This window comes from Gigantopelta aegis, chromosome 10 (assembly GCF_016097555.1).
Source record: "Gigantopelta aegis isolate Gae_Host chromosome 10, Gae_host_genome, whole genome shotgun sequence".
NCBI lineage: Eukaryota > Metazoa > Mollusca > Gastropoda > Neomphalida > Peltospiridae > Gigantopelta > Gigantopelta aegis.
In genome coordinates, this window is record NC_054708.1 from 82,012,263 (window position 1) to 82,027,222 (window position 14,960).

Below are 14,960 nucleotides of genomic sequence, written 5' to 3' on the forward strand. Positions count from 1 at the left end.
GCAACTGATCATTGTGAGGGGAGACTGGCTGATATAGAGGGCGCGAACCGCTCGTGTTTTTAGAAGGGTTCAGGGGAGGGGGAATCCTTTCCTTTCCTTTCTTTAAAATGACAGCTCCTTGTTTTTAAATACTACTGCGTATGTTTAAATTATCTATTTCCGTACATCCGAGTGTTTCTGGTCATCCTGGTGTTTGTAATACTACGAAATGCATTTCCCATAATTCTAAAAACGCACATACCTCTGAGAAATAATGGCTATGGAGACAAGCTCGTCTATTTTTAAAGTGTGTGTGTGTGTGTGTGTGGAGGGGGGGGGGGTGTAGCCCAGTGGTAAAGCTGTCGGTTTGGGATCGACCCCCGTCAGTGGGCCCATTGGGCTACTTCTCACTCCAGCCAGTGCACCACGACTGGTACATCAAAAGCCGTGGCATGTGCTATCCTGTCTATGGGATGGTGCTTATAAAAATCCCTTGCTGCTAATCGAAAAAAGTAGCCCATGAAGTGGCGACAGTGGATTTCCTCCCTCAATATCTGTGTGGTCCTTAACCATATGTCCGACGCCGTATAACCGTAAATAACATGTGTTGAGTGCGTCGTTAAATAAATCATTTCCTTACTTCCTTCCAAACCAAGTGTCCATTTGTACCGGCTGGAACTAGGCTCTGCCGCTTCAATAAAGGAGCAGGGCGTATCACAGTGCCTGGTAAAGCGATCGCCTGATTCGCGATCGATCCCCGTCGGTGAGCCCACTGGACTAGTTCTCGTTCTAGACAGTACAACTCATGTAACAAAAGTCGTAAAATGTACATCTAAAAGATCCTTTGTTCGTAGTAAAAAAATCCACCCCTTACCCCAAAAGTAAAAAAAGAAGAAAAAACAGAAAAGAAAAGAAAAAACAACAACCCCCCCCCACACAAAATTCACACACACACACACACACACACACACACACACACACACACACACACACACACACACACGCAAAACAAGCCAAAAAACCCGCAACCCAGTAGGCCATGGCGTGATAGGAGTGAGTTTCCTCTCTCATTTCTATAGCACTAAAGCGTATGTTCGACACCATATCACCGTAAAAAAGAGAGTTTAAGGTGTCGGTAAATAAAACATTTCTTCATTCCTACCTTTATATCTTTAACAGCAAAAACAACAAATTCTAACTATTATTCAAGGTAAGTGCTCATGAGATTTGGCACAAAAGTGTAAAGGCCAGGCGGCAATTTCACAAAACCTCGTAAGTTTACGTCTGCGGCTAGCAGTTATACCGGGCATACATTTACAAGTGTTTAGTATCTATTTTACGAAGAAAATTACATCATTAAGGAAAATGGAGTATTTTAAGGACAAAATAAAATAAAATATGTATATTTCTAACTATATTTGTTGTACTATAATAGTAATAAAAAGTGTGGTTTAGTCGTAGATTTACGTTTACGTGCAACACTAGACTTACGATGTTTTGTGAAATTGGACCCAGCTGCGTATATTTCACTACACCTGTATATCAAAGACAAAGGCAACAATAATAACAACAAGACATAGACATGAATAAATAAACACCAACAATTATTTAAGCATACATTTATTCTTTCACTTTTACACGTCAATAAAAATATACTTGTTTGTTTATTTATAGTACGCGAAATCGCGTACATATCTGATCTCCGGTGTCGGAAGATGTCTGCAATTAAAATGTTAATATTAATTCGCCACAGCCTCCTGCCTCTCATGCCCACTTCTGGGTGTATACCACCAAATCAAATCCCATAGACGACAATAGTAACGAGTGGCTAAACCCTCAACATGCAGTGTATCAATCGACATAAACAACATGGATATAAATACTACCACCCCTCATCCTTAAAGTAAATCAGAAAGGATTGGGGAGGGGGGAGGGGGTAAGCTGCTCATTTAAGAGATAACGGGTGACGTCTATGACTGCCCTATAAACTAATGTTGTTTTTACAACCAACTTGTGGTATTATCAGCTCTATCAAACGTTCGGTGCAACTCGAACTTTGACCCATTCGGATGTTATTTGGTTTAGTACTACCTTCTGACGCGTATAATATTCTGCAGTGAACAAAGTGGTTCTGGATTGTTCACATTTTGTCTGTAAAGGAAACGTTTAACTGTTCATACAGTGAACATGTCATAGCCTAACATAGGAGAATGCTGCAGCTGGTTGTGGTATAATACTTTTATTTTGTCCTTATACCAAGTTTTGTTTCAAACAGGCTGTCCTGGGAACACATTCGGAGATCAGTCGTGGCGATGGGTATGTTCAATATTTCACGAACACCCGGTATCGTCACTGAGTTTATCAGTTCGTAAGTGCCGCGACTGTGTTCAGTTCAATTCAGTTCAGTTCAGTTCAATTAAAATCAGTTCAATATATTTCCATATGTCTTACGTCACAAAAGAACAAAACAGTTTACAACACAACATGTTAAACAAAATGGTGAACTGCACATAAACTGTGAAACCAATTCTCAATACAACATGCAATATGGAAATGGCATAACAGGAGATATCAGTGACTACACAGGTCTATTAGGTTTGGTGGGGATTACAACTAATACAGCTAATGATAGACGTTTTTCTTCTGTTCAACACTAATAAATTTACAAATAAATTACATGTAGTTAGAAAACCAATGGCTTGAAATAGTAATAGTTTTAATGTATTTAACTCAGAATTCATAGAATTGTGGGCATACCAGTATAAATGTATGAAATTCATCTTGTGGACGTACAAGTGTAAAACGAAAGATCCCTTCGACTGTGTAATGAATAGAGACACGGTTTACAGAGGAAGCCGAATGGTACACCAAATACCGTGGTATGTGCTAATATTACAAAAGCCGTGGTATGAGCTGTCCTGTATGTGATGACATATCACTTGCTGACGTTTGGTAGAAGAAGTATTTTGAGTGGCGGTACCTTAGAGTTTTGATTGGTTCTTGTTGACCAGTTTATTACTGGTGACTTATTTACATCGAAGTATATAACTGACCTGTTGTAGAGATTACCGTTGACCTATTTACATCGAAGTACAGAGTTGACTGTTGTAGAGATTACTGACGTCTTCACCGAAGTGTAGAGACCCGAACTCCCACTACCGATTAGTTCAAAATGTCTACACATAATAGAGCTTTTATTTTAGTGTACAAATCCTCATATAATTTCTTCAAAATATGGCGACTAACAGTGCGCGTATCCCCAAATGAATTGAAATTATATGAAATAAAATTAATTAAAATATATTATATGAAATAACAATAATACAAACATCCCCACGACTACATAACTCTTAGAAACCTCCGATGACCACCGGTTCTATCAAATACTGAGTTTTTGTAGGCATAGTTAAAGAATGGTTATAATATACAGCACAGTGTCATGTTTATTTAGGATGTTAACAAATCCCTTCACTATCAGTTAAAATGTCTATTCCTTTTATGTTGCAATATGTATTGGAATGACATTTGTGAGGTCCTGAAAAGCCGTAAATGAAACAAAAGAAATAAAAACGTTTCAGTTTTTGATCTGATACTCTGTTGATATTTCAGAAATATTGAACATTATTGTCTTCTTTAAAAATAAATAAATTCGATTATGTCAGACAGAACAACGCCATCTGTGATATCGACATCCATATCAGTTCGAGTCTGCAATGGTTAACTTCACACAGCCATAGATGGTTGACACAACCATTTGCGCAAGACCGGCACTAGCCGTCATAGTTCATACAGACACGTGACTGACGTTCGGGAGGCCAATCGCTCGCTGCCCATAGCTAGACTGGTTTTTGCGCCTTACATTAAACGAATGTGATAGAACTGGATACAATGGAAACCAGTCGAATTGTTCACGAGCGCGCCTTTTCCTGAATATGACACTGCGCATGACCGGAACTAGCTGCTACCCTGCATTTCTCGTAGACTCGTCAACCCATGGTTGTAGATTCTGCAGCGCGTTCAATGACGTATTACTCAGACACAGCGGGTCCCGGATGTCGTACACCGTCTTGCTGGCTTCCGCTTGGAGGCTCAACATGAGGCGGTTTGAGGCTTGACGTTCCGCCTCTCTCTCCTCAGCTGTCTGCCTCCTGAAACAAAGTCGTTAAACATGAATTATCATTTCTGACTTTCAGGTAGGGTTTTGTTTTTTCAATAATTTTGATTTTGTCTTTATCTAATAAGAAATACTAATAAAACTACAGCTAACAGCCTGTGTAATATGTATTAGACTATTACAGATCCATTACCATTAAATTACACAATAATAGGACAAAAACAGGCTTTATAAATTCGGCCCGTAATGTTTTTATTATAAATAAGTGACAACGTTAAGATACCCAAAACTATCGCTAGTTTGATATAGAGTTTTTATATTCGGTAAATAATTAAAATTGTTTAAAAAAAACCCAAACACATTTAAAGAAGTTGAAATTAAAGTATCTTTATCAAAATGTGATTCCTGTGAAAAGTTGAAAATTAACAAACCACAACTCCCCCCCCCCCCACCCCCCCCCCCCAAAAAAAAAAAACCCCCCACAACAACAGCTCAACAACAACCAAACAACAACAACCCAACAACATTAAATGCATTTGACCACTGAGTTACATTTAAAACAAACTAAGTATTATATCTTTACGTTATTTTGTACACACGTAAAACTACTGAAATACTACTAGCATTTATAACAAGGCACATGTCGTTTCCAGTCTTTAAGGATAAAACATAAACTGTTTAACTGTAAACGTGTAACGTCTGTTACCTCCATCTGTATCTTTAAATAATGTTAATCTGTAAACTTGTAACGTCCGTTTCCCACCTATATCTTTAAATAATGTTAAACTGTAAACGTGTAACGTCCGTTACCTCCACTTCGTCCTCCTGTTCTGGAACCAGGTTTTCACCTGCGCGTCTGTCATCTTGAGCCCCTTGGCGAGCGAGGACCTCTCGGCGGAGGCGAGGTACTTCTGTCTGTGGAACCGCTTCTCCAGCTCCATGATCTGAAGTCTCGAGAATGAGGTCCTCGGCTTCTTCCGCTTCGGGGGAGTTCGGTTTTGGTACGGATGACCTATCCGGCGAACCACTGTGGAAAAAGGAAAACAATATTTGCTTTAAAAACTTTAAAGTTTGTTGTTTAACGACACCACTGGAGCGCATTGGTCCATTTATCATCGGCTATTGGATGTCAAATATTTGCGAATTCTAACTTATAGTTTTGAAGTGAAACTCCGCTACATTTTTCCATGAGCAGCAAAATTATATGCACATACCACGGCGTTTGATATACCAATCGTAGTGTACTGGCTAGAACAAGTAATAGGCCAACGGGCTCACTGACGGGCATCGATCCTAGACTGACCAACCATCAGGCGAGCGCTTTACCATAGGGCTACGTCCCTCCCCAATATTTGTCTGACGACATGTCGGCATTAACATTTGTAAATATATGAACGCAGGGATCGAAAATCACGTCTTAAAATGAAATATACCAAACTGAGAAAGGTAACATAAAATAAATGTAACAAAACAAAATTATGTAATAAAGTTAAAGGTATTTTTTATGTTTATTGACACCACTGGAGCACATTTGTTAATTAATCATTGGGTATAGGATGTCAAACATTTGGTAATTCTGACTCGTAGTCATCAGAGGAAACCCGCTCCATTTTTTTAATGCAGCAAGGGATCTTTTATATGCACTTTACCACAGACAGGAAAACACATACCACGGTCTTTGTTCAGTTGTGTGTGACAAAGGCCGTGATATGTATGAATATTGTGTACATTTTCTGGCTGATATTCTGTTTATTTTTGTACTTCTGCACATTATTGTACACCCACCACCTCGGTACAGTGGTACTGATCGCTGTAAGACTACGGCCTGAGTGAGAATGACTATCATTTCAGCCCAGGCACACATGATAAAACTAATTTTAGGAATCGTGTTTTGTTGGAATTTCATCTTCGATCATCAGATATAATCGGTTTGCACTAACCGATCAACTTTGGATCAAAAGACGGGTTAAAATCATATGAGTTTAAAAATGACTTTAATTATTAGGATCTATTGTCATTTTATCCATGATGGACCCTACAATTAGCTAATTTTACCTTCAACACTTATTCAATATTAGGTTTCTTTACATACAAAACAAAGCCAACCCATCATACGTACATCAATTCCGTTGTCTAAACATACAAACCAAAAACCCAACCCATCATACGTACATCAATTCCGTTGTCTAAACATACTAACCAAAAACCCAACCCATCATACGTACATCAATTCCGTTGTCTAAACATACTAACCAAACCCAACCCATCATACGTACATCAATTCCGTTGTCTAAACATACTAACCAAACCCAACCCATCATACGTACATCAATTCCGTTGTCTAAACATACAAAACAAAGCCAACCCACCATACGTACATCAATTCCGTTGTCTAAACATACAAAACAAAGCCAACCCACCATACGTACACCAATTCCGTTGTCTAAACATACAAAACAAAGCCAACCCATCATACGTACATCAATTCCGTTGTCTAAACATACAAACCCAACCCAACCCATCATACGTACATCAATTCCGTTGTCTAAACATACAAACCCAACCCAACCCAACCCATCATACGTACATCAATTCCGTTGTCTAAACATACAAACCCAACCCATCATACGTACATCAATTCCGTTGTCTAAACATACAAACCAAACCCAACCCATCATACGTACATCAATTCCGTTGTCTAAACATACAAACCCAACCCAACCCATCATACGTACATCAATTCCGTTGTATAAACATACAAACCCAACCCATCATACGTACATCAATTCCGTTGTCTAAACATACAAACCCAACCCAACCCATCATACGTACATCAATTCCGTTGTATAAACATACAAACCCAACCCATCATACGTACATCAATTCCGTTGTCTAAACATACAAACCCAACCCAACCCATCATACGTACATCAATTCCGTTGTCTAAACATACAAACCCAACCCAACCCATCATACGTACATCAATTCCGTTGTCTAAACATACAAACCCAACCCAACCCATCATACGTACATCAATTCCGTTGTATAAACATACAAACCCAACCCATCATACGTACATCAATTCCGTTGTATAAACATACAAACCCAACCCAACCCATTATACGTACATCAATTCCGTTGTCTAAACATACAAACCCAACCCAACCCATCATACGTACATCAATTCCGTTGTATAAACATACAAACCCAACCCATCATACGTACATCAATTCCGTTGTCTAAACATACAAACCCAACCCAACCCATCATACGTACATCAATTCCGTTGTATAAACATACAAACCCAACCCATCATACGTACATCAATTCCGTTGTCTAAACATACAAACCCAACCCAACCCATCATACGTACATCAATTCCGTTGTCTAAACATACAAACCCAACCCAACCCATCATACGTACATCAATTCCGTTGTATAAACATACAAACCCAACCCAACCCATCATACGTACATCAATTCCGTTGTCTAAACATACAAACCCAACCCAACCCATCATACGTACATCAATTCCGTTGTATAAACATACAAACCCAACCCAACCCATCATACGTACATCAATTCCGTTGTCTAAACATACAAACCCAACCCAACCCATCATACGTACATCAATTCCCTTGTATAAACATACAAACCCAACCCAACCCATCATACGTACATCAATTCCGTTGTATAAACATACAAACCCAACCCAATCCATCATACGTACATCAATTCCGTTGTATAAACATACAAACCCAACCCAACCCATCATACGTACATCAGTTCCGTTGTCTAAACATACAAACCCAACCCAACCCATCATACGTACATCAGTTCCGTTGTCTAAACATACAAACCCAACCCAACCCATCATACGTACATCAATTCCGTTGTCTAAACATACAAACCCAACCCAACCCATCATACGTACATCAATTCCGTTGTCTAAACATACAAACCCAACCCAACCCATCATACGTACATCAATTCCGTTGTCTAAACATACAAACCCAACCCAACCCATCATACGTACATCAATTCCGTTGTATAAACTGTAGGAACAGTTGCAAGCTAGTTAGCATTTCCTCACTACAATCGATTATGATTTTTAAAAATATCGATCATCACATCGGTAGATCCCAGCCGATCAATTTCCAATTATAATCGATTATTGGGACAGCACTAAATAAAACACACCTATCGAAGGGTGAGAGTTTGTCAGGGTCCATTTCGTCAAAGCATAATCAAATTAACCCTGGGTTAGTCTTACATTTACCTTTTAATTATTTTTGCAGAAATACAAAATAAACTTTAGACTTGATTATGTTTAACATTTTAACTAACATTTTAGTCAGCCTTTAGTTGTTCTAATCCAGTTTCAACATTATGTTTTCACTTATTATTTTCTATTGATTCAGTCCTTAGTTTGAACATTTCTGTTAAGAGGGAAGGGGGTGGAAAAACTAAACAGACTCGTTTTTCATTATTATTGAACGACCAATTAAAATTAATATTTATTTTAATATAATCAATATAAGTTGTTTTTTTAATATTCTACAGTAGATGTCATTTTTTTCTTCTTTTGTGTAAATGTTAATATGAAAATTAAAAATATATATATTACATAAACTGCTAGTGCTTACAGATCATAGGGTGTTTTCTATACGAGGTTCTGAAACAGGCTTTCGATAAAGATACTACCTGACCCCCATATTACAATCAAATACATGCATTGCATTCTGCAAAATACTGGATTTCTGAACATCGTTTAATTCGGGTGAGGGTGCACCCCCCCCCCCCCCCCCCCCCCCCCTCTCACCAACAATAACCAATTTGCAATATATAGGATAACATTATTTGGGATCGATTACTGCAAAAATAGGTTAATTTTAAATTAATGCTATTCCATAAAAGTTAATAAGGATTTCGGTTGTGCTCTAGTATCAAATACATTTAGTATACTATTTTTAATAACAAAATGTTCAACTAGTATTTATACGTCCCCCGCACAGTGACAATACCAAATCATTCACCTTGAAATTGACATGTGTCTGTAAGAAACTGACATATGTCTGTAAGAAACTGACATGTGTCTGTAAGAAACTGACATGTATCTGTAAGAAACTGACATGTGGTTGGTTACGGATTGGATGCTCAGTTGTCAACCATAGAGCAACATTCTTAACACACTTCATTGAATTACATTTTAGTTACTTACTGTTTAACAGTGAACTAGACATTTAGAAGATTGCTATCGTCTAATAACAAACTAAGTTAGAAAGATTTTATGAATTTGGGCAACGACAAAACTGTTATCCGTAATCAAAACCGTATATCTACACAATGCAGAGTCGACTGGTAATTTGGCAAAATAGTGATTGATTCCATGAATGTTAATCTAGTTCCTCGTCTATAGGACAGCCATTCCCGAGAAGATCCGTTAATATACATTACATTCTTTTGACAGCCACATAGAGGACTGCCACTCATAAACATGTTTACTAAATCAAAACTAGCAGAGGACAGAATTCATTGAAACAAATATAGCTGTGATGACATGCACTCATGAATCACTGTCAGCATAGTTATCTACTTATGATATCAGATGATCGCGAAAGGGACTATCTTAATTTTGTAGCCAATACAGTATGTTTTCAGCCGTATTCAATCAATACAATTAATAGATTCGTAATTTTGTTTCGCTTTCAGTATTAACAATTGTTCATACAATACACTTCTTGTCATCCTGTATGTAATATGTAATCTGCCAGCAAATATATAATTTAGCACATGACAATGTTTTTGTATTTTTTTGTCTTAACAACAAGAAATTAATATCTGGCTTCCAAATGATTCATATTTCTAACATTTAATATGTTTTATTAAATAGGAGTGTTACACGTGAACAGATTCACCCACTCTGTTTTAATGACTACATATTTGGAATTTAAGATAGAACCATGTTGTATGTGACCATTGTGATTTTCTGCTTCTATTTTTGTGTGGTATTTTTGGTACTATATGTCGTATAATTAATGGAGAACTATTTAACGCGTGTTTACGCTGAAGGTTCAAGCACGTCTGTTGTGGCACATTCTGCGTATTTCCCGACGGATGTGCCCAAGACAGGTATACCAGTTAGAAATCCACCTGTTACGGAAACAATAGCTACGGGTGGCTTCTTTAGTTGTGAATAAAATGGAGACATTGTGAAAACACCACATAACATAACATAACAGAACAGAACAGAACAGAAGTACTATCATCCTTTAACAGCATATTGTGAATATGAAAAATATACATCTGATGTGATAAAACAGAGTTAACGGAAGCTCATAATAATAAATACCATTAGTATAGAATAATACAAAATCATATACAGAATATAAAAGTAAAAGAGCAATGCAGAAATTAATATACTAATATACTTAGATAAAGAAAGATGTACTGACAGTAAAAGGTTGAACACTTTATACAATACTTGAATAAAGGTAATCTTTCAGAACATTTTCAGATCGATTCGAATTTTTAATCTTCTACTCGTACAAAACCGAAATTTAAATAAGACGAAAGATTGAAAGATAGTATCCATGTATAAAGGACGAAAAAACATTTTTAAATTACGTATATAATTCGTTTTTTTTAACCGACTGATTTTGTTATCAGATGTAAGTTCTTTAAATGTGAGTATACTTGAATGATATATATTGTATGTGTATTAAAGGAGACCGGACACCAAAAGACATGTAATGTGTAATGGATTAAGTTAGCGTCAAAGACCGCATTACTCTAACGCCTGGCTCGCTGCGAGGCACGGTCAGCTGCGCGTCTTAGGTTTGGGGTAAAAACAGAAGTGGGCGGGATTATGCATAGATCTGAACGAAAGCGAGGCAATACGTCATCGGTGAGAGTTACCAAGCAATACCGGTACACGTGTTGATTCTTTGGTTGTGCCTTTTAGTCGTCTTTTTTTTTTTTGTCTCCAGGTTTATCGGAAATTTAATTTACAAGATAATTAGTGTTATTATATACTGTCGACGTAATTATATGATGGTTAACTGCGCAGTGTTTAACTGCAACAGTAACAGCAATGCATCCCAAGAAACGGCCAACATCATAGTTTCGATTTCCAAAAAAATCCCGAAAGTTATTTTAAAACATGGACGCATTATTGTCGTCGAATGGCCTTTACACCAACTAAATACAGCAGGTTATGGTACATTTACAATGTGAAAATTAAAACAAGTATGTACTTAAGATATACATTAAATAAAGGTATTGCAATTTGTTCACATACGAATATTTAAACTTCACATTTATTTACCTATAATTACCAAATTAATTTTCACCGACAGCCCATAACGACTCCATACTAACGTCTCTTGATCTAGTTGATTTGTTAACCTCATAATAAAACACCTTCAAAACGTGAATTATTACGTTAGTTAACAATGTTTATCGTCAGTTCAGTATATTGTCATTAAAATTAAAATGCTAACACTCTGGCAGGAACAACATATGTACTCTGGCCAGAAGGAATGATGGTTAAATAATTTTAAAGCTAGTGTCGATTATTAAAGCATAATAAAATTGTACTTTTCGATGCTTTCTGTATGTCATATTAAAAATACTCTACATCATATAATTATTTTAATACCTACCCTGGGTTTCTGCCAGAGGGTGCGGAGGGTAAACTTATAAGTATGTACTAAAAAATCTCAGAAATTAATATATATATTTTTTCGATAGATTATAGTAACATAATTGCTGTTTAAAATTTATAAAAGTGCATGAAATAAAATGTTCAGTAAAAAATAAAAATTCAAACCTATAACCACCCAATGTACTCCTTTGAATATATTTAGTTTTTACAGGCCCGTAGGAACAACTTGAGTAAGGGGGGGGGGGGGGGGGGGGGCACTGACGGACTGGGTATAAACTCTACATCAGATTTTGGTTACAATGGCAAAACTTAATGTGATAAAGAAAACTCCCCCCCCCCCCCCCCCCCATTTCCTACGGGCCTGTTTTATTACGTACCCTCAAATTATTTTCTGGCAGAAAACCTGGTACCTTTGGTAGAGGTTGAAAAAATTGGTCGTCTAATTTTCGACTGTTACCATAAAATAATATAATTAATCACTTTTGGCATCTAGCAATTTAAAGCACAATTAACAATAGTTACCACATGGAATAAGCATCATATATTATTTTGTTTTACCTGTAATATATTTTCATCAGGACTCCCTTCTTCCTCCATGAATGATTAAAGAAAATAACGCTGGATATATTGTAATTTTTTTTTTTTTATTCCAATATATAACAAATGTGTTTTATGTCAGTATGTGGAGCAAACTACCTGAAACAGTTGGTTTGAAATCATGATTACAAAATCCTAAAGATAAAAGGAAGTGTGTGGGGGGGGGGGGGGGGGGGGGGGAGAGGGGGAATACAGTCTCTAGTTAGGGATACAAACTAGATTTTTTATCTTTATATCATCTTTATTTATGCAAAGTAGTGAAAATTTAAAACATACATTTTCTTCCTAAGAGTGTGTGATAGAGAACAAGCCCCTAGGCCCGCCCCTCCCCAGTTCTTACGGGCCTGTTGTATTTTATATTAATAAATGCAAAAACTACATAATAATATTGTCGATAAGACATGTTAGTTGTAAAGTGATTGTCAGTATGTGGCAACAGAATATTTTCCAACATTTCTGTGTTTCTGTACCCGGCTGTGGACAGTTTCGGCAGACTGGTAACACATTTTCTTAATAATTAAAAATACATAGTTTAATCAAACACATTAAAACTTGGAGGGTAACTAGTTAAGAGAACAAAGTTTTTTGTTAAATTATTGTATCTTGCTTTGGTGAGGAGGGGACGCTTTTTGCAAAGTTGCGAAATCGGCCTCTGGAATATCCACTGACGTGTCATATTTACATCTATGCTGAACAAGATTTATGATGAAATATTATTACATTTTGTGTGCTTTTCTTCTAATTAGGTCCATTTGCTTCAGTTTACATCAAAAATGTTATAAAAAAATTATGTTTTAAAAAATGCTTGTATGCTAGTCTATGACCGTGTGGCTTCCTCGTCTTCGTCGGCAGTTGATTCATCCAAATTTTCGTCTAAGACAACATTTCCAGGATTAGGGACAAAGTCTCTGATAAGTGGTTCAAACTGATACGGTTTGATGCCATTTAGCACAAGCTGGACACAATTCTTCGTCACTCGAATCGCTAAGTTCGTCCATGCTGCTTGGTAGTTTCTTCAGTTTTTCCTCTCATCGATGACGTCACGGGTCTAGCTCATCAATTGTCGACAGTTTCCGACAAACATCGGAGATCGGCAAAAACAAAAACCCAACCAAGATTGGCACGCTTAACTTGGTCAATACGGGGAGCGCGGTAGTTGCGTGTTGTGGTTTATGACGGCAAACAATTCATTACGCCATATATATGATTTGGTGTCCGGTCTCCTTTAACTAACATGTGTTTGTCTCGTTCAGTCGATACGATTGTGTCGATATTACGATTGTGTCGATATTACGTTTGTGTCGATATATTTTTGGATCACAACTTAGACGTTTATTTTGGGGGAAAAAGTATATGTCGATATTAATAATATATTACGTGTTAAAATTAATAAACTATTTAAAAACGCAGATATGAATTGCGCGATCTGAAGTCAGTGCTGCACCGGTATTTCGAGCTCGTAGCCAATCATTAAAACAGTTGCCGACATTTAACTGTGAACAGATATGACTTGTACTTATTGCAACTGTTCAGATGTAAGTTCAATGTAAAAGAAACCGTTTGTTACAGAATGCAACGTGAATTGTGACTTTGAGACACCGAGGACTGGTAGAGTACTTTTGTCTTCCGCTGCGCTGGGTTTGTTATAGAATGCAACGTGACTTGTGACTTTGACGCACCGAGGACTGGTAGAGTACTTTGTCTTCCGCTGCGCTGGGTTTGTTACAGAATGCAACGTGACTTGTGACTTTGACGCACCGAGGACTGGTAGAGTACTTTGTGTTCCGCTGCGCTGGGTTTGTTACAGAATGCAACGTGACTTGTGACTTTGACGCACCGAGGACTGGTAGAGTACTTTGTCTTCCGCTGCGCTGGGTTTGTTACAGAATGCAACGTGACTTGTGACTTTGGCGCACCGAGGACTGGTAGAGTACTTTGTCTTCCGCTGCGCTGGGTTTGTTACAGAATGCAACGTGACTTGTGACTTTGGCGCACCGAGGACTGGTAGAGTACTTTGTCTTCCGCTGCGCTGGGTTTGTTACAGAATGCAACGTGACTTGTGACTTTGAGACACCGAGGACTGGTAGAGTACTTTGTCTTCCGCTGCGCTGGGTTGGTTACAGAATGCAACGTGACTTGTGACTTTGGCGCACCGAGGACTGGTAGAGTACTTTGTCTTCCGCTGCGCTGGGTTTGTTACAGAATGCAACGTGACTTGTGACTTTGACGCACCGAGGACTGGTAGAGTACTTTGTCTTCCGCTGCGCTGGGTTTGTTACAGAATGAAACGTGACTTGTGACTTTGAGACACCGAGGACTGGTAGAGTACTTTGTCTTCCGCTGCGCTGGGTTGGTTACAGAATGCAACGTGACTTGTGACTTTGACGCACCGAGGACTGGTAGAGTACTTTGTCTTCCGCTGCGCTGGGTTTGTTACAGAATGCAACGTGACTTGTGACTTTGAGACACCGAGGACTGGTAGAGTACTTTGTCTTCCGCTGCGCTGGGTTGGTTACAGAATGCAACGTGACTTGTGACTTTGAGACACCGAGGACTGGTAGAGTACTTTGTCTTCCGCTGCGCTGGGTTGGTTACAGAATGCAA

General features: G+C 37.9%; 1 protein-coding gene across 1 annotated transcript in view; it reads right to left on the reverse strand.

Moving 5' to 3' along the window:
* Positions 1 to 1,612: 1,612 nt before the first annotated feature.
* The window catches only part of LOC121384289 (T-cell leukemia homeobox protein 1-like), a 20,460-nt gene continuing 7,112 nt past the window's right edge, over positions 1,613 to 14,960 (reverse strand). The window contains exons 2-3 of the mRNA XM_041514602.1: positions 4,904 to 5,120; positions 1,613 to 4,127 (exon numbers count right to left, since the gene is read on the reverse strand). Of these exons, the coding sequence (XP_041370536.1) occupies positions 3,941 to 4,127; positions 4,904 to 5,120 (404 nt within the window). The 3' untranslated portion in view covers positions 1,613 to 3,940. The remainder of the gene's footprint in view (positions 4,128 to 4,903; positions 5,121 to 14,960) is intronic.